The 19,661-nt window shown below is 35.1% G+C and overlaps 2 protein-coding genes across 2 annotated transcripts; one reads left to right on the top strand and one right to left on the bottom strand.

The window, feature by feature from the left end:
* Positions 1-694: 694 nt before the first annotated feature.
* LOC128557306 (uncharacterized protein DDB_G0286299-like) lies at positions 695-1,396 on the bottom strand. Its single transcript, XM_053544564.1, has one exon. The coding sequence runs from the start codon at positions 1,394-1,396 to the stop codon at positions 695-697; it is 702 nt and encodes a 233-aa protein (XP_053400539.1).
* Positions 1,397-11,693: 10,297 nt separating this feature from the next.
* On the top strand, positions 11,694-18,770 carry LOC128557474 (beta-microseminoprotein-like). Its single transcript, XM_053544855.1, has 2 exons — positions 11,694-11,799; positions 18,598-18,770. The coding sequence occupies exons 1-2, from the start codon at positions 11,705-11,707 to the stop codon at positions 18,743-18,745; spliced, it is 243 nt and encodes an 80-aa protein (XP_053400830.1). The 5' UTR covers positions 11,694-11,704; the 3' UTR covers positions 18,746-18,770.
* Positions 18,771-19,661: the final 891 nt, after the last annotated feature.

The following is a 19,661-nucleotide window of genomic DNA, read 5'->3' as shown; positions in this document are numbered from 1 at the left end:
GTGTTTTCACTCTTGAAACATGCTGTAAAAACTCTTTGTATTGCTGATCCATGTGCAATTTGAAGTCATCTTTCTGCAGTTTTGTCTTTACTATTTTCATTTTCTTTTTACCATCGACATCTACACGCTTCTATTCTTCATATTCTATATCATCATCGCTCAGCAAATTGCCATCTATCATTTTCTTAAGATCATCTTCTGTAACATTTCTACTGACTGTTTCTGGATTTGGCGAGATTTCAATACCAAGTGATCTTAGACATTCAAGCTTCATAGCAAAATTCTGATGTTTGCTACACAAACATGTATTTCTTGTTATAAGTTTTGTCAGTAGAATGTGATTTGGTCTGAGACGACAGAAAACAGATTTAGACACTCTTATATCCGGATTCTCAGCTATAAACTTTTCATATTATGTTTGACAAATAGTCAGTCAGGACACGGACTTGTTGCTTTTCGCCTTTGATCTCTGTCTTCTTGCAGTCGTTTTTCCCAGGCATATTTACACTTACATCATCTCGTTCCATGAAGCTAATTACGCGTTTCTTTATCCTTTCTCTTTCTAGAACCTTTCTTCTCCTCGACACAGCAATTAATCGTTTAGATTTTGCATTTTTCAATACACTTCGTGCTATGCCTGTTTCTTTGCTCATCAAGTCAAGGCATCTGTACTTTCTTATAATGTTTCCACTGACTATATTGGCAACAACTCTTCTTTTCTTTTGGGTTTTATTCTTCTTCTTGTAGATTGTACTTCAGCAATCATAGCATTAGCCATTATAAACTTCCTTTTTATCTTAGTTGGTACCTTTCTTGGGGTAAGTCCAAGTTCACGTATCTCTCGGTTTGCTTTTGATTTCGGTGTGCTTGCTGTTTGTTCATTTTGTGTAGGAGTACTTTTTACTGCTTTCTGATTTGCTTTTGTAGCTCTTTCATGTCGCTTCCGAAGCTTTTTGTTTTCTCTGGTAAGCTTGCTCATTTTTTCTTCCAGAGTCTCAATCGTTCTTGATGCTTTTCTTAGAGCTTTAGATCTCTTCTGTGATCGTTTCCTGGGCTCAAAACTCATTTTTACCATCATTGATTGACTACTTTTGTTTCTTGTTGTCCGTTCAGAATAATGCTCTTCATGGCTATTTGTTTGTGTCTCACAGTTTTGGGTATTTTCCTCTCGTTCTCGATCTTTCTCTTGTTGTATTTTATTCTTTTTTCTTTCTCTACTTTGTCTTTTCCATAGCCTGTTTTTCTCTCTAAGTTCATTTTGTTTATCTTTATCTAGAGCGTTTATAGGTAACTTATACTGCTTAGTTCGTTGCCTTTCTCTCTTCAGAAAATCTTTATCTTGAAGCTTCTTCCTTTCTCGATACTCCTTTTGGTACTCGGCTCTAGTCTTGCCCATCGCCAAGCGCCTGAAAATATATGTCAGGTACGTTAACGAATCGGTCAGGTACGTTAAACAATGTTTACAATCTTTATTAATAAAATCCAGAAATTGTAGGGTTTAAATTTCATGTTGAATTAACTAAATGATGTTTATATTTTCTTTCAAAACATTATTCATATATGAAGAAGTATTTCTTACCTTGATTAACCTCGATTCAAAATTCACTCTAAACTTTCTTCAATTTGAATGTCTACCGCACTGAAACTCTTTGAAACCACGCATTTCCGGCGGATGTTATTTACAATTAATACGCGAATGTACCATTTTTTACCGGAAAGATGCAAGTATTTCGCTTAATTCCCGTTTTAGAACGATGCAGTACACGTACCTGACTTTAACGTTCCTGACGGTCGTTTTAATCTTTGAGTCATACAAATAGATTTTACAACATAAAACGATTTATTAAATGCTTATCCGTTGGTCCTATTAAATTTTTATACAAAGAAAACGAAATCATTTGAACAATGGTTACAGTATAAATAAATTATTCACTGAAATCTTTAACGTACCTGACCTTATTTATCGTAACACTAAAAACTTTTGGAAATCCTAAAATCTATTAGTTTTATTTAATCACAGGGAATAGTAAATGTCTTTCTAAAATAAATTTGCATACCTAAGGACTTTTTATGCACAATTTAAAAATTATTTAGCGAGTATTTAGTCACAATGTATACAATAAAAAGTTTTTAACGTACCTGACTACCGATTTTGCGACATTCGAAAATCAAATTATTCCGGCACCACGGATCAATTATACGCGCGTGTAATGATTTGTCGAGAAGAGAAAAACAATCATTTTAGAAAAGATTAATATCAATTATAGTACTAGATTCATGTTTTAACATCGTCTTTATCATATGATTTTAGTAACACCCACATTTCCGACAGCTAATTTTGTCTATTTTCGTGTTATTTTACATGACAAATTTGGCAAATTATGCTTCCCTGACTTCCCTGAGAGTTAAAAAGAGTTACCGATGGTGTCCTTACACTATTTTTGTCTTTATAATTCATTAAATATTCTTACAAAAGTCTTCATATTAAAGAAAATCATCGGAGACATGGAAAATATTGAAATGGGGAGTTATCTGACATTCAGTGAAAATATCTTTTATCAAATCGTGGCGGGGAACATACGCCTCATCCAGACATCAAATTCACTACTCATTTTCGCTTTCCCTACTGACCTAAGCATGCTCAAATTGTGTTTAGAATATAGATATGCGTCCAATATGGAAATTGCGTTCAGAATATTTTTATGCGTCATATGATTCTTGACAATTTATCTTAGCTATTCCTTAAATTATTGTTTAAATAGGAAAGGAATAAACATCTAAGTGTTATATGACCTTCGTTGCAAAAGTCTAAACAGCAGTTGTGTCCATAATATCTACAAACTGAAGTGTTTTATCCCGTTCTTGCGGAAGTTGCAAATGTCTTTGTAATACGCCGAATATAAATTTGGTTAGAGGAGTTACTTTATAGCAAGCCTAGATAGTAATATGATATTGGACCTATTTAGGCAAGCATGTGTACGCAACCTGATGCGTTTATGTTTACTCTGTTAAACTGAGATAGTGAACTTAGTGTTGCTATATTTTCTGGTTTTTTTGGAGACCATTCAGTGCTTGTGTAGAAAGTAGAATACCGTTTAAACCGCTGCTAGGGATCGTGACAGGTGTAGTACATTTCATTATCTCTCATGAACTGACTCAGACAAACCGAGTCTGCTTCGTTTGTGATTGTATGAGTCCTATGCTTCCACAGTAACTTCTTACTACAGAGTTCATTAAATATCGCAAAAGTTGCCTTAAGGAGCCATTCGGTAATACTTATACTTTCCCCGAACTTGGGCTAAGATTAGTTATATTTGTTGAACCATTTAAAGTCAATTCAATCCTTTTGTATAACAGTATTTAGCTTAAACCTTGACTGGGCACGTATCATTACCTCCCTAGAACAGACTCAATAGATTCGAGTTTGCTATTATATTGCTTGGTACTGTGTTCTACGAACAATCTCATAGGTTTTTAACTAGCATAAATTGTACGTAAAAAAGATATTAAAGTGTTGATAAAGTTATATGCAACTCTTACTTATAAAGAAAAGCTCATACGATAGCGACAGCTGGAAAAAAGATTAGATTTTAAATAAGCCTCACTTTGTTCTTATCAGATATCATTAAGATTGGTAGTAAGATTGTGCATATACGTTGTTATCTATTTTGGACACTTTGAAAAGCCTATGTGCATTCATACATTATACCAGAAGGACAGAGCGAGAGAAAGCTTCAACCCCATTAAACAAGCACGCACGCACGCACGCATGCATGCACAAACGCACGTAAACCTTATTGTAATTTTTACTAATCATTCTTTGATTACGCATGGTGCAAAAACCTGTCTCGATATTTTAAATAGAAGAATGTTTTGTTTGTGTACATATTAATACTAATTTCATTCATGTGTTTCTGTTATTACTTTACATCATTTTAAGAAGAATGCAGTTGCTTATCAGCCTAACCGCAGTCTGATCTAGTCGATATTTGCATAAGCACCAATTTTCTTTTCCAGTGATATAACCATATTTTGAGTTTAAATGGTGTTTATAAGATTGAGTTGTAGCTTCTTTAACTTATTTTGTTATTAAATCTGTATTTATAGTCCTTCCGATTGGTCTAGATATAGTCACATGATCTTTGATAAAAAGTCATATTGACTCAAAGGCGGAGGCAGAACCACGTATTGACCTGTGACGTCATCATGGTATGACGTCAAAACAATGCAAAGTCGTACACAATTTACTACAAAAAATGACCAAAGACTGCAGATATTTGTATTGAATTTTTATACTTATAAGTATGCTGGAATTAATAATAAAACAATTGTTGGGTCCACTTTTATCAGGTCGATAATACGCCCGAGTTTGATATCGCTTTTATCAGATCGATAAATCCACATATCGACCTCACCAAAAGGCAATAATTGTATAGTATTTGTAGTATATGTAGACACAATACGCACAGTCTCTTATAATTCATAGATTGAAAGGCAATGTATTTCATGATAAAATATTTATCTTAATTGTATTTGTTGTTCTTTCGTGGCAATTATTTATTGCCCAGAAACAAGCAATCAGATACATACATTTTAGGCTGAACAGTATTTTTGAAATTACAAAAAAAAAATATTTATTGGCAGTCCACTGGGCTTCCGAAAAAAATATTTGTCTTGTAGGCCACCGATTTTGGTCTTTTTGTTGCAAGTTTACTCAAGTTAAAGGGGAAAGTAATATTACATGTAGTAGTCTGGTAAAACAAGTTGCATATATCTGTCTGGTCTACCGCAACCATATGGCATAAGACCACAGTTATTCTTACTATATGTTCCATATAGACACTGGACACTATTGCAATTTTGCATGCATTCCAGACCCCTAGAAATACCTGAACTCAGCAGAACTAGAAAAAGAAAAAAATCAGCCACAACAAACATGGGGTTTACAGGCTCTTTTTTCCACCATTTTAAACCAAATCACCTGCGTATGAAGAATACCCTCTAGATGGCCGCAAACAGGCAAAACTGCCCCTATCAAAAAGTCATGTTATGCATATTCTGACATTCTCATTCTGTCAAATTGTACATGTACCTACTATTTCACATCTCCTCTATTCAATTATGCCATTTATTGCAGATCTTTCACTCAGAAATTCACCAATATTCACCATCAAACAGAAGAACTATAATTCCGCGTAACCACTTCCTTATTGTCAACCAAAGGCAAATAACTGTGATATTGTGGCTATTCTAGTAATGTTGGTCACATTGTCCTTATATCTGGTTATTATGTTTGCATTTACTCCGAGCTGCTGTCCTTCATTTTCAAAAATTCAAATACATATGACCTGAGTAACTGCCTTTTAATGAATTCAAAACTGCATTTTTTTGTGCTTTCACAACCGTATCTTGGTTAAGAGTGGTCAATATAGCTTGATTTCTGGCATGAATGTTTTTATTCTTGTAAAGCAACTACACTTAAACTTCCTTTGAAAATCAATTTAGTGCGACCTGAGCTATTGCCCTTTAATCAAATAAAACATTTGTACTTCCGCAATGATATCTTTGTAATGGTTAATAAAATTCGGCTGATATTTAGTGTGGTTATTTGCGTTTACTTACAATAGCTATTTTCTTATCTTCTACATTTTTGTTTTGAAAATTGATGTAGTATGACCAGAGTTATTGTCCTTTGATTAATTTAAAACTGCAATTTCTGTTCTGCTTAAGCCCTATCTTCGTAATGATTAATCACAATTGGGTTGATATTTGGTGTAGTGGTTTGTTTATATTTATATCTACATCACTGCAAATATGTTTGAAAGTTAAATAAGTAGTACCCGAATTATTGCCCTTCATTTGAATAAAATCTATATTTGTGTCCTTCTGTAATTTTTATTCACACTGAGTTGATATATCGTGCGAGTGTTGTATTTACTCACATCTCTGGAAATAATATTTTGAATGTCAAATCAGTATGATCAGAGTGTCTTTCCTTTACTTAATTTAAAAATGCATTTTTGTCCGCAATATATGATATGTCATAATGAGTTGGTATTTGTTGTGAATGTGTGTGTGTGCGTGCGTGCGTGCGTGCGTGTGTGTGTATGTGTGCTTATAGCTGCTACTTTGCAAATGTTGTGTAATTATAGTTATTGTCCCAGATTTAGTTAAATGATGTTTTTACTGATAGATTTGTTATAGTATTTGAGCTTAAGATATTATTTGTTAATGTTTGTATTGATTTGAGGATGCTTTTCAGCAGATCTAATTAGACTCTACACATGTACACCAGAGTAAAAATTGCTGTCTAGGCAATAATCCATGTTATAGTAATAATTCAATAAATTTGCACGCTAAAGCTGTTCTGTCACAGTTGCTTTTCTGTGTTTTTTAAAGTAGTTGATTTTTTACTACTTTCACATCATGTGATTTGGATACAGATGGTCAATAGTTATTGATAAAAGTAATTTGATTTTCATTCACAACCGTTTTTAGGTTGAATAGCCTCTGCCTAAAATTGTGGTCTGGGACATAGCAGGATCTTTTGCCATTTTGTCAAAAACTTCGACTAATCCATTTGGCTGAGGATATTGATTGGATGAGGAAAATCTATGAATAACATCCCAAAGTTTCTCAGTCTTTCAAACTGTTAAGGTGTGAATTAACTAGCACAATTTAAAATTAATTTCTTTTCCCATACTTGATAATTTTTAGACACTCCTTCTAGTTGCTCTGGACAAGTATCAAAATTTGACTTCGTAGCATCTGCTTGTTTAAAATTATGCTTCGACTGTAAACATTTTCTTTATTATGAACAATCTATATGTGATCTTATTCATACTCTGCTGCTTTTAAGTGTAGTCATAAAAAAACACTTACCGTATGATAATATCGGGAATATGCAAGTCTATAGACCTAACCAATGTGATATTCACCTCGGCCTACCATCTTGGTCAGGTCCATTAACTTGGATATTCACCTCGGCCTACCACCTTGGTCAGGTCAATTAACTTGGATATTCACCTCGGCCTACCACCTTGGTCAGGTCCATTAACTTGGATATTCACCTCGGCCTACCATCTTGGTCAGGTCCATTAACTTGGATATTCACCTCGGCCTACCATCTTGGTCAGATCCAATAACTTGGATATTCACCTCGGCCTACCATCTTGGTCAGATCCAATAATTTGGATATTCACCTCGGCCTCCCATCTTGGTAAGGTCCATTAACTTGGATATTCACCTCGGCCTACTATCTTGGTCAGATCCAATAACTTGGATATTCACCTCGGCCTCCCATCTTGGTCAGGTCCATAGACTTGGGCATTCCCCTTATCAACATACAATAACTGTCTAATAATTATTCGTATCTTCAAAATATCCATTAGTAGATTGGAATGTTTGGTTTAAATGTAGAATGGCGGAGTTATACAAGAAATGGGTTAATGGGAAATAAAATTACATTGGAAGCTTTTTAAGAGATGTACATAAGATTTTTAACATGATCATCTGTCAACATTTTTTGCATATAAACATCAAATAAAATATTACCGATACAGTTTTCATTTTCATAAAGATCACTGTTATTATTATAAAATAACCTAGAAATGTGTCAGTGGGACACAGATGACCCCACTACATGACAAAGGACACAGATCAACTTTGTGAAAACAATACGCGCGACAAAACATTAAAATGACATTTTTTACCTAGGTCAGGGGCCATAACTCCTATACGACTGAATGAATCCGAACGCAAAACCTCAGGTGCACAACTACACATGCTGACCAACATTCCTGTACACTTTGGTGACTCTAGGTCAAGTACTTTTGGAGCTACGCGCGACACAACATTAAAATGACCAGTTTTTTACTAAGTCAGGGGTCATAACTCCTACACGACTGAATAAATCCGGACGCAGGTGCACAACTACACATGCTGACTCTACGTCAAATACTTTTGGAGCTAGGCGCGACACAACACTAAAATGACCATTTTTTTACCATGTCAGAGGCCATAACTCCTACACGACGACTGAATGGATCCGGACGCGAAACCCCAGGTGCACAACTACACATGCTGGCCAACATTCCTGTAAAGTTTTGTGACTCTACGTCAAGATACTTTTGGAGCTAGGCCCGACAAAACATTCTCGGAAGGACGGACGGACGGACAAGGGCAAATCTATATGCCCCCAACCCCAAGTGGTGGCATAAAAATAAAGCAATGGTTGAATATTTTTGTTTGTTTGTTTTGGGTTTAACGCCGTTTTTCAACAGTATTTCAGTCATGTAACGGCGGGCAGTTAACCTAACCAGTGTTCCTGGATTCTGTACCAGTACAAACCTGTTCTCCGCAAGTAACTGCCAACTTCCCCACATGAATCAGAGGTGGAGGACTAATGATTTCAGACACAATGTCGTTTATCAAATAGTCACGGAGAACATACGCCCAGCCCGATGATCGAACTCGCGACCCCGCGATCCGTAGACCAAATGCTCTACCTACAGAGCTAAGCGGGCGGGCTGGTTGAATATTATGCTAGTCACTGATACTAATTTGGGTTCAATAGGTCTTTATTTAACGAAAAGGCGTCCAAAAAAGCAGTCTGTTTAATGCAAGTGTTGACGTTCTCGTGCCATAGTTGTCAAAAAATACCTTAGCTTTAAATGTAACATGGAACACTGTCGTCAAAAGTGTACTGTTGGGTGGTTCTTACCTGTTGAGATATTATTTTTGGTGTGGCCAGCTCGTTTCTGTATGTTTATGATGACGTTGCATTCTTCGTTTTCCCACAGTGTATCGGTTCCTACTTATCATGTTTTTTCAGTTGCATAACAGGATGAGTAATATATGGTGGATAGATGGCTTTAAAATTCAACGAAAAATTGCAAGTCAGTGATATGTTACACACTGTAAAAATATGTACCAATATGATAAGTAACAACTACTCAATTTCATGTCTTCAGAAATATGCTCTGTCTTTTTCAAAATAAATTTTACAGAGCTACTGTAGTCTTATTATTGGTAAGAAAATGTACGTTTCTTCCTTACTAAAGTAAAAATGAGAAAATGGGTTTACGCCATTCCCATTCGTTCCCACATAATCAAATAAAAATTCCCGCAATTTAGGCATTTTTGCATGTATTTACATTCGTTTCAAATAATGTCAAGTGCCATAGTTACTAGTATTACTATTAAGTTAATGACAGTATATTAACGCATTTCACATGTTATCTAAATCCGAATAATATACGAAAAAGGGAAGCAATTTGCATAATTACCGGAAATCATTAATTTAATAGGATGATCTAGCCTGATCTATATTTATGATTTTACAGATACAGTGAACCAAACATCGTACGCTTTATAAGATTGGACAATATGCAGCAAAGCACTGTTTATCGTCTTTATTCACCTATTGCTGCTATACTGTGATGTGGAGTCATACTGTTGGCGTAAATATCCTGGACCTGATAGTAAGTGATAGTAAGTTCTTTTAATTACGGATTATACGTTTTATAATTTACATGAACACTTCTGTTAACGTCCCTGTTAGATTGAGAGGACGTGTCTCCTATCTCCTGGCTCTGCCATTAGTTGTTTGACGGTTGTCCTCCCTTCCAGCTAAGTAAGTGTTTGGCAGAGGTCGCGACTTGTTTCTCGTGGCGAAGCGAGTCAGCATAGGCCTTGATCTCTGTCTGCCCGCTAAAGTTGTCGAAGTCGTTTACCTCTAATTCAGAATGTTGTCAGTTGTAACCGAAGAAAATGAAAGCTAAGAACACTCGCCTCTGTTTGATTATTGTTGCTATAATTGTATTGTATTCCTATCAAACACTAGATACTTTTTAGTACTACTTTTATATTATGATATAAAAGAAGTACTAAAATGAATCTGTTTTATACGGATACAAAACAATTATATAGTTTAGGCATAGTTTAGGCATATGGAGACATTAAAGACACTAAATGTCAAAAATTAATATTACCACACTTTACAGTTTCTACCTTATCAATCTTAAGAGGGAATATGTCCGAGATTTAATTCTAAAAAATACAGACAGTGTGGTTATCACTAACATTTGGTGTAAAGCGGCAAAATTTTGCTTATTAAATAGCTTTAGTGACCAGAAATCTATTTGGCGTTATTATTTCATTAGATTACTGAAATATATGAGTGAAGTATATTTTACAGTAGTTTTGTTTTACATGAAAAATTGAAATATATTTCACTCTTGAATACCTGACCATACATTACAACTCAGATCATTTTCACGTTACTTATCACGTTGACAACGTTTAAAGAGCTATTACATTCTCATTTTCAAAAAAAATATTGCATCAGTAATTGTTTGTCTATTCAATATCATGGGGTTGATATTTAAGAATGTATAAATTACATAAAAACAACATCTTTCTTCAACAAAGCCTCAGAATGCGCGACGTAACAATGCCTTGGGTTAACAGGGGCTAAAATGATTATAATTCCGTTCTTTTAATGTAAGAAATTGTGAGGGAATGACGTCATTGACAGGCATTTTTAAGCACATCAGATGTTTCGCAATTTAAGGTAGTGCTTTAAGTAAGAGTAACGTAATTATTTGTGCTTGGATATAATTACTTTATAAACATACGTGTGAGTTAATTTTACTATGGTAATATATGTAGACTTCTTACATTACATTTAAAAGTAATGTGTTTGCCAGCTGTTATACATAATTAAAAGTGGTAGCCATTCTGTGTTATAATGATAAAAATATTTGCTAAGAGTTGGCAGGGACGGAGGAGGATGGACGTGGGGGTTCCTGAACCCCAAGTGTGCATAGACTGAGTGACTACCTTCTATATGAAATAAGTGTTATAACTATACCTTGTGCAGACACTGTGACACATGATATTTTTTTACTGTTTAGGAATAAAGTTGTTGCTACAAATACATTTTACATAGTTAACACTATTAAGCACCTAATGTCAATAAAATAAAGATAATTTTAGGTTTTTTTTTTAAATTTCATTGTGTTGATACGTTTCATTTTGATGTGTTGGCGTCAGTTTAATAAAACTTTGGCGTTATGTTTCGTCCACCATACGGGACGCGAAGTCAGTACACAGCAGAGCATGTTATGTTTTCATACAGCAGTTCACGATATGTAATCAAGCAGCAATTCACATTTTGTAATCAAACATACGTTCACGTTATGTAAGCAATATTTACGACATGTAATGAAACAGCTATACACGTTTTTTTCAAACAGCGCTTTGTGTCACATAATACAAAAGAAATCAAACACTAATATACATTAGGTAAACAGCGATTCAATGGAACCTGAAACGTCAATATTTTTTCCATATTTACGTTCAAATTTCATATCGAGTGTGTGACGTCATTTATAACGTCAATTTCATGTATGTCGTTGTGTTTAAAGGTTCTTTAACGACCATTTTTCCAATCTGACTCAGGCTTAATAACAAATTTGTAACATTTATATAATAATTTTAAGTGTAGATGCGTATATAATAAAAAGATCGAGAAATGTGCAATATTTCCGCTGCAGAACTCATGCATCAGGTAAACTGTATTATAATTATAAGCGTACCATTACGCACGCCAAATAATATGGGAAACAGATTATGAAATGTATTCTTAAGGAAAAGAACTTAAAATGCTCTTCTAATTTCAGATAATGGTTCGTGTGAATTCATGGGATTGACATTTGAATCGGGAGCCTCGTTTAAAGCTCCCGCTCCCCACTGTGTAAAGTGTAAATGTTCGGGAGGTGTTTTAAATTGTTGCGGGTAAGATACTGAATCTTTAATCAGAGACCGCATGTTTTTAGCTTTCAACCAAATTATTGACCTGAAATCTATATCAGTATTAGAAGTAAACGCCGAGATGAAACCAGTAACTAGTAACAGGTTTCCATTGATCATTTATTTCCATATGAATTTGAAAAAAAAACAATTAATTCTGGATAACGCAATTGCAGAAAATTTTCCTTGTGTACAATAAATGCATTTTCGTGAGCTCGATATCAGGGTGTGGCACCGTTAATTGTCGCACCACGGTTAAATGTCGCAACCACCTTTAAATGTCGCAAGGTTGACATAAAATGTCGCAACAACTGCTAAATGTCGCAAAATCATCTGCCGCTACATTTCGCACCTTTAATGTTATGTCGCAAGAATTTGTTCACTGTTATATGTCGCAACATCAATGCTAAATGTCGCACAGCGAAAGAAGAAAAAATAACTATGGTTAGTTCAACAGCAATTACAACTTATGTATTACTTTCAATATTTTTGAACCCGAGATAAGATTAGTTAGAATTTGCGTGCATGCGTGAGTATGCATTGTGTGGACTATGGGAGGGGCTTAGAAATGATATAGTGTTCTGAACTGCATGTTGCCGCGCCAAACATAAGTTATTGATATAGATATATTTTGAATATGAAAAAGATCATATGTGTAGGCTTTATAGTTTCTTGTGTTACGTGTTCGTCATATTAACCGTGACAATAAAATTTGAACAGTTTTACACTTGCTTTAGAATTGTTATTAAACGATGAAAATGTTGGATTTTGTTCTTTTCGATCGAAGATTTCGCGCACTCAAGATAAGATGTCGAGTGCTCGAGTATAGATGTCGTGCGGTCGAGATAGGATGTCGTGCGGTTGAGATAACACGTCGAGCGCTTGAGATTTGTTTTTCTTAAAACAAAAATCATGATGGTTCTAGATCGATCACTCTAGTTTTTACAGCTCAGATATATATTAAATCACATGTTAAAGCAAGCCGGAGCCACCAGCGGTCATCTTTTTTTTGCAAATCATATAGTGTGAGCAGTCTTAGTAGAATTGTTCCATGAAAAATCACTTGCGGTTAATTATTTTCACAAAACATATAAAATAAGTCACGGTCATGACGGTCATGCTATTTAACATAACAAAATGCCATTAATAACATACAAAGAACAATAATTGTTCGCAATTATTCTTAAATCGAACAAACAGTTCCAAACAAGTAATTTGACAGAACTTGTATTTCTACCAAAAGCGTGTAGGTGGGCTCCTCAATGGACGGGTTTACTATTTTTACATGTTTAAATAGGACACTTTGAATATCTTTTGTCGATATTGCGTGTTCGATATCAGAATACATGATGAACCGCAGTTATTAGTTGAACACAGCTTACATTTTCAATATAATATCTTGGCATTAAAATGTCATAACGATAATAAAATAGTACTGCTCACACACTTTTGATTTATACAAAAGCACGGCCACTAGTGAACGAGAATTTTTTTTATCTTTTTTAAGCTGTGAAACTCAGATGATCAATATATGACCTCATAACTCTCGAGAGAAAAGATAAAGTTATATTAAGCACTAATTGATATTATCTAAAGCGTACGACATTTTATCTATAATGCATGACATTTGTCATGAGAGCATGATATCTTATCACGACCGCGCGAAATCTTATTCCTAGTGCACGACATCTTATGTGGATTGTACGATATCATATTTTGAGTGTTCGACATTTTATCTCGAGCGCTCGACATCTTATCACGAGCGCACGAAATCTTATTTTGATCGCCCGACGTCTTATCTCTAGTGCACGACATCTTATCTGGATTGTACGACGTCATATCTCGAGTATTCGACATTTTGTCTCGAACGCTCGACATCTTATCTCGAGTGCATTTCTTATATCGAAATCACGACATCTTATTTCATCCGCACAACATCCTATTTCGATCGCTTGAGATAATGTTATAACAAAAACATGAGCATGTGTACTAAAAACATACTACCGTAAGTGATACAAAGCTTCTGTCAAAATTTAAGACTAAACTAGTCCAGCCAATTCTTGCATGCCGGACAGGATTTCCCCGTGCTTTTCCGGGGTGTAAGGTGACTCACGTGCTATAATTGATGAATGAATGCGTATATTCATACGCTACTATAACAAGAAAGTGCCTTAAAGAAAAAAAATCGTTTTTCTTTATATCTTCTACAAATTGAAGAATAAGGCATGCAAGAAAAAGAATCAATCACTGGCAGCGGATAAAGATCGGGAGGAGCCTCGTTATTTCCTAAACAGTTACCCGAGTGCCGGATATTCCCATCTTTACCAGCAAGCAGTGAAATATTCTTATAGTCCAGTCTATTTTTTTGTGATAGGAAAATATATGATGTATGCAACATAAAACGGCATTGCCACCGATATGTTGAGACAATCAGTCTCATATTGATGTACATGCGAGTATTGCGAACTGCACTGATCTTGGTAACGCTTGTTCATATGAAGGCGGGCTTACGCGAGATTGTATCCTGTTTGTGTAACTCGTCATACGCCTGCATCCCATTTACCTACGAGTAAACAGTGATTCTGTGTTTTGTACCGTGTTGCAGTTAATCATGAATGATTTCCTATTAATTGGTCCTGGGTCTACTAGTATTCCTTTGTTGGAATTTGACATTTAAGTACATAGTAATAAATAGTAATCTACCCTTTCCACAAATTCCCCTTACTCTTCGACCTCCCACCACCACCACCAAAAAAATAAAATAATAAAAATAAAAAATAAAACAAATAATTTTGTTTTACTGTTTGTTTTTATTTGTTTTAGATTCCTGTATAATCAATGACACCCTTTCCAACGTTTACCCCATCGACCAAAACACGCAGTTATTACCAATCCGTATTTATGTAGTGGACCTTTTAAAATCTTCCCCAGCCTCAGAAACTACTAATCCTATTTCAAGATGTTTTCGCAAATATTTTTGTTGCGTGACCCTCTGTCAAAACTGTGAAATTCATTAGGGCCACCACGGTCCTCTTGTTTCTGTATGTACCAGCAAATAGTATAAAGATGAACATTTGTATAACATGTTAAGTCTGTTGCCTTCGAAAAATTATACAAGACTTCCGTCGGGCTAAAAGACAACACCATATCATTTTGCTATTGACGATTCAAGTTTATTACATAAAATAAAATTTGAAGAAGAAAAAACACACATTGCATTGTTGATATATGTCTTAGTTTTGAATTGGCAATGTGACATTTAGCGTTAGTGTTAGTGTTGCAACAAATAGTGGCAAATGATTTTGTAGGGATAATGCATGTTTTTTCTTTTCGTGTTTTAACATCTGAAGAATCCCGAGGGATTTATTGGTACCCTAGCCCGATAGGGATTCTGAAGATGTTATTACACAAAAAGAACATGCACTAACGCCATTCTACCATAAAATGCATAAAACAGGTAAATGAATTAATTGTCCCTTAAAGTCATTGAACTTCTATGAAATGCGCGGTAAAATCTACGTTATTTTTTCACGTTGACGTCATTTCCTTTTGAATTATTCGTTTATGGGGCTGTAATACGTTTACGCTTTACCGCGGAACACGCATATATAAAATGTGTTATAACAGCACGTGAGTGCGAGAATCTCTCTGTTAAAGGTCTACTACTAACACCCGAACGAGTATTATTATGAAAACCAGTGTTTTTAGCTGATACATCATATTTTCTGAAAATATGACCCACTGCATCGGATCTGGACAAATATTTATGAATATGTTGAAGAATATCCAACAAATAAAACAAAATCAAACCGAAAGTATGTTTTCCGACTGCTAACGAACCCGTTGCGCATCTTCGGATTTTTTCGGAAGAATCCTCCGAAACGAGGCTATAATTTATAAATAGATGCAAAATATATTATATATCCAAACGATATTGCGATTTTTACGAACTAAGCATAGGGAATTCAACATTGTCATTCAAAAAACTTCATGAAAATCATTCTTATAATACAGGTAATATGCAGCTATACTCAAGTTTTCGGGAGGACAATTTAGGCCCTTCCCGAATAAAAGTGTTTTCGCAACTTCGTCTGCAAACTTTTTCAGTTAACCACTTCTGTGCCAAAGGCCGATTTTGGGCCGATGTTGTTTACTACGTTGAGTGCCAAGGGCCGATTTGGGCCGATGTGAACTGAACATTTACGCCGTTTATTTGATGTCAGTGTTATTATTTTCCAAGCAGATATACATACTATTGTTTCTATGGAAATGAAAACATAACAATCTTACTGGCATATTATGACGTCATTTTCGAGTTGACGTCACTGTAAAGACGTTAACATAACAAACGTTCCCGCCGAAATAATAAATATATATCGTTGGTTTGGGTGCTATAAGACTGACCGAAGAAACGTGATAAAATGACTACAACGCACGTTTTACGAGAAGAAATATTCAATTGAAATGCTTTTAATTCAGTAAATTGAAATACATTGAAATTACTAAATATTATGTTGATAGTACTTGTTCAGCCTAGCAAAACATTTAAAAACTAAGATATTTCCTAATAAAACGTCGAACAAAGTTCTATTGAATCAAACTGGAAGCATTAATATTTTAATGAAAAAGTCCTTTTCACGCTCTGTGTAAGGAACTTCCCAAAGTGTCGTGCACTGCCTTTGAAATGTCTCGACAGTTTAACAAACTTGAAACCTATATCTTTCATAAAATCGTGATGAATATTTTACAGATATAAAAAATAGTTGTGATCCTGAAATAAAGTAATACTTTGCAAGATTTTGTTGTTAAGGTGCCTTCTGCTTCAGTAATGTTTACATTAATCTGAACCTAGAATATTTTTACAGTTAGACCCTATTAAATTGTGTTTAGGGGTCTCATTGGCAGAGTGATTAAGGTCACTGACTTCGAATCACTTGTCCTTCACCGTCGCTGATCCGTTAGGGTGTTGAATTATTATATGTGAGGAATCATCCGGCAGGCAAACAGAAGGTCAATGGTTCTACAGAGTCGCCACATGACATACAATTATGTCGATCTTACTTTAAAAACCAAACAACATTTTATTGCATTTTTAATATAATATGATTATATTTCATATCTGGAAGGAGACTGAATCAATATTCAAATAATAAGTAATTTGAACTGTATGAATAAGTGTGCGACTGTTCGAGACATTCCTCGTACGGTACCGACGTGATAAAGATACACTAGACTTCCAATGAAGTATGTAAATAATACTAAATATCTATAAATGTGTGCGTTGTAATTAGTTAATTAAGATATTATAATCATTGCCGGTGTTGAGAAAAAAATGAATTCAAACGACGCATACAACGCGCACTCAAGTACAGACAAACAAATAAAAATATAGTTTTACCTATAATATTTGAAACGATGTCGATATGGAAACAAAAGAACTTTTAAACTATGATGTGTTTAAGATAATTAGGACATTTTCAAACTTTTTTTTAAAAATGAACGACGGAACACAGTTTCTACATTCATCTTTATCGTACAATGTATTGCTGTTTGTTTTTTGTTTTTTTTTTTTTTTTTTTTTTTTTTGTGATTCATTTCCCTTTCATGGCTCTTTTCGAAATATAGAAAAGTAACGTTCACATTTTCAGTCAATGATTATTCACAGTTGCACACGTGTTTCCATAGCAGAGGGAAAGCCGAGTTAAGAGTAAAAAGTAGATCTTTAGGCGCACATTATAGTTACATTGTAACAGCTCAGTACGTAAACTTTCATTTCTAAAATTAGAGAAGTCACACATGTTATGCGCAACGCAATGCCCTTCCTTGCATGCTGGACAGGATTTTCCCGTGTTTCTGTCGGTGCTGGAAAAACCTTCTTGCATACCAGACAGGTTTGCCAGTGCTGGAAAAACTCGTCATACACTTCGGGGTAAGTTTATATCGAAGCTCTAGGGCAGAGTAGAGACTGACTTTGTACTCGATAACCCACTTGAACGGTGTAAGTTAGTACACCATCGTACCTTCCCTGTTGAAGACCTGAACCCCGCAAACTCCATGGCGAGGTAGGGTTTACTGGTTCCTTGCTTTTCAGCATAGTTTTAAGAATATAAATGAATAACTATGATCTTACACTGTAGAATTAAAATGTGATTGAAATTTACCTTAGTACACTGATGTATGTACATATGGCTACATTAATTGAATAAAATTTTAGACATTAAACACATTGTCTTGGCCTAATATATGCCACTGTCAATTTGAAACTAAAATTTTGTACATCTCATTTTTTTTCATGCTAATCGTGTATAATTACCATCAGGGAAATACAGTTATTTTGTCGCGCGTCTTTAAACGGATATTCGATTGAATTAATTTTAAAATCACGTGATCCCGAAGAATTTCCGACCGATTACAGAAAAGCGATAAACACGAATAGGACAAAATGACCACCCATGTCAGTCTAAGAAAATACAAAAAAACAATCATTCGTTTCTCTGTACATGTGTTGATTTCAAGGGAATATTGTACGGCTATCGTAATGTTTAGTAGTACATTTCAAAATGTGTAGTCTTTTTTAAGATTTATGTCTATTTATTTGTCTTTATAATGCACCTTTAACACACGTTTTCTCTCCGGTTGAAACACCAGCAAAAAGTGACAATAACGTCAACCTTGCGATATTTAGCCGTAAATGCGAAATTTAACTTTGTTGTGACATTTAACGGTGTCATCTAGCCGGAAAAATTGTTAAGGTATAGTTTTGAAAATACTTTTCGTTTGTAGATATGGTAAAAATGGTGGTGTAGCCAGTGTTGCCGGATGTATGCAATTGGATGATCACAGCACATGCGACTTGCAATTCGTCGACAGTATGGACGAAACTCAACCTTGTGCTGCATGGGTACGAATACGAAGTATGAAAGACGAATGATTTAATTTGAATAAACCTCAGTGCATTATAGAATAAAACATCTGAAATTGGCGTGTATGTTTTGCATCAAAACATTGTTAATAAACAAGGTGGACGGATAGCTCAATGGTTTGCACACTGGCCTTCCTATCCTGAAGTCGGGGGTTCGATCCCCGGCAGCTACTCGGGAATTTTCAGAAACGCTTTTTAGTGTTTCCCACCCAGCTAGAGGTGTACTGGTCAGGAACCCAGGCAATCCTTGCATGTATCAGTGCTATACACTGGGCACGTTAACGAACCAGGCTGTCTATTCGCAACGAGTTAGGCTAAGTTAGCCGGACAAACCTGTATCTGATATCTGATCTCTCTGTCGTGGGGGCTTTGTCTCAGTCTATCCCTCTGGCCAGATCGCTCTGTGTCTGCACTAGTAGAGGATGAATTATGCGCCCTGTGTGGCTGCATTTGAACTATGTAAAGCGCCTTTGAACATGAAATTGATCATGAAAAGGGCGCTATACAAATCTGGTATAATAATATTAATAATAATAATTACATCTCATCTAAAGATCGATATTATTTGTTTGAGATTTAAGTATAAGGCTGAGGTCGTCGGTGTAAATCAAATCGATTACGACCAATCACTAGTGTCACAAAGTAAAATACCTATGTATGTTTAATTACAAATTATACACTTTCTCGCATCCGTAGATACAGCATTTGCTTACCAACAATTGTTCTCTTGCTTTTATCAGTAGAATGGAAACGGCTTTGAAAAAAGTGTAAAGATTTAAAGATTCATTAAATTTTGAACTTAAGAAAAAAAAACATGTCGGAGTAGAGTATCGACCGACTATCCAAAAGTGTAGTTGAAAAAGGGGCATAGTTTTATGAAAAGACAGTACAGGAGAAACAATCATTGGAAGTTTCAATCCATTCC

This window comes from Mercenaria mercenaria, chromosome 5, assembly GCF_021730395.1.
Source record: "Mercenaria mercenaria strain notata chromosome 5, MADL_Memer_1, whole genome shotgun sequence".
In the NCBI taxonomy this organism is placed as follows: Eukaryota; Metazoa; Mollusca; class Bivalvia; order Venerida; family Veneridae; genus Mercenaria; species Mercenaria mercenaria.
This window is presented reverse-complemented; position numbering and strand designations above follow the sequence as displayed.

Coding starts and splice junctions, on each gene's coding strand:
- LOC128557474 (XM_053544855.1), top strand. CDS start 11,705: ATGGGATTGACATTTGAATCGGGAGCCTCGTTTAAAGCTCCCGCTCCC. Junction 11,800..18,597: donor GGTGTTTTAAATTGTTGCGG/GTAAGATACTGA, acceptor TTTCGTTTGTAG/ATATGGTAAAAATGGTGGTG.
- LOC128557306 (XM_053544564.1), bottom strand. CDS start 1,396: ATGGGCAAGACTAGAGCCGAGTACCAAAAGGAGTATCGAGAAAGGAAG.